We start from the raw sequence: 532 nt of genomic DNA, 5'->3' as shown, positions 1-532 counted from the left end.
CTGTCTGTTTTGACTTAACTTCCTTGGGGGGGGGGGGGGGGGGGGGGGCGGAGTTCGAGCGAAGTTCTGAGGGGTAAAGTGTGAGCGGCACACACGCGAGGCTCGGGCCTTGTGTGTACCTACGCGTGCAAGCAGGTGTGCAACTGCGGAGGTCACGCGCAGGGACAGCCTCCCAGTTCCTGAACACAGGTGGACACGAGATGGCAGGAGAAAGAGAGAGTCTCTTCCCTCCATCACGTTCGTATACCGGCAGGGGGTCTTAAGAAGGTAGAAGTGTGAACTCCAGCACACCCACCCGGTCGGTGGTGACATCATAACCTTCCGTCTCCATGGCAACGAGCAGCAGAGTCTGGGACTGGGATGACTTAACAGCCGGCCTGAACTGGAAAGGAAGTGCGGACTGAGTGCCTCCAGCCAAGCTCTGGGTGGAAAGTTTTAGAGGAGCTGCGTCCTCTGGTGGATGCTTGAGGAAACAGTCATGGGGAGGAAGAAGAGGAAGATAGACCTGGGAGAGTCACAGTCCTGCTGCAGC

The 532-nt window shown here is 58.1% G+C and overlaps 1 protein-coding gene across 1 annotated transcript in view; it reads right to left on the bottom strand.

Annotated features, from left to right (window-relative positions):
* Positions 1 to 331, bottom strand: part of RND2 (Rho family GTPase 2) — a 5146-nt gene extending 4815 nt beyond the window's left edge. The window contains exon 1 of the mRNA XM_027774788.1: positions 296 to 331. Coding sequence (XP_027630589.1) covers positions 296 to 331 — 36 coding nt within the window. The remainder of the gene's footprint in view (positions 1 to 295) is intronic.
* Positions 332 to 532: the final 201 nt, after the last annotated feature.

This window comes from Tupaia chinensis, unplaced genomic scaffold, assembly GCF_000334495.1.
Source record: "Tupaia chinensis unplaced genomic scaffold, TupChi_1.0 Scaffold000477_2, whole genome shotgun sequence".
NCBI classification, from domain to species: Eukaryota; Metazoa; Chordata; class Mammalia; order Scandentia; family Tupaiidae; genus Tupaia; species Tupaia belangeri.
The sequence above is the reverse complement of the archived record's forward strand: the minus strand, read 5'-3'. Positions and strand labels throughout refer to the sequence as shown.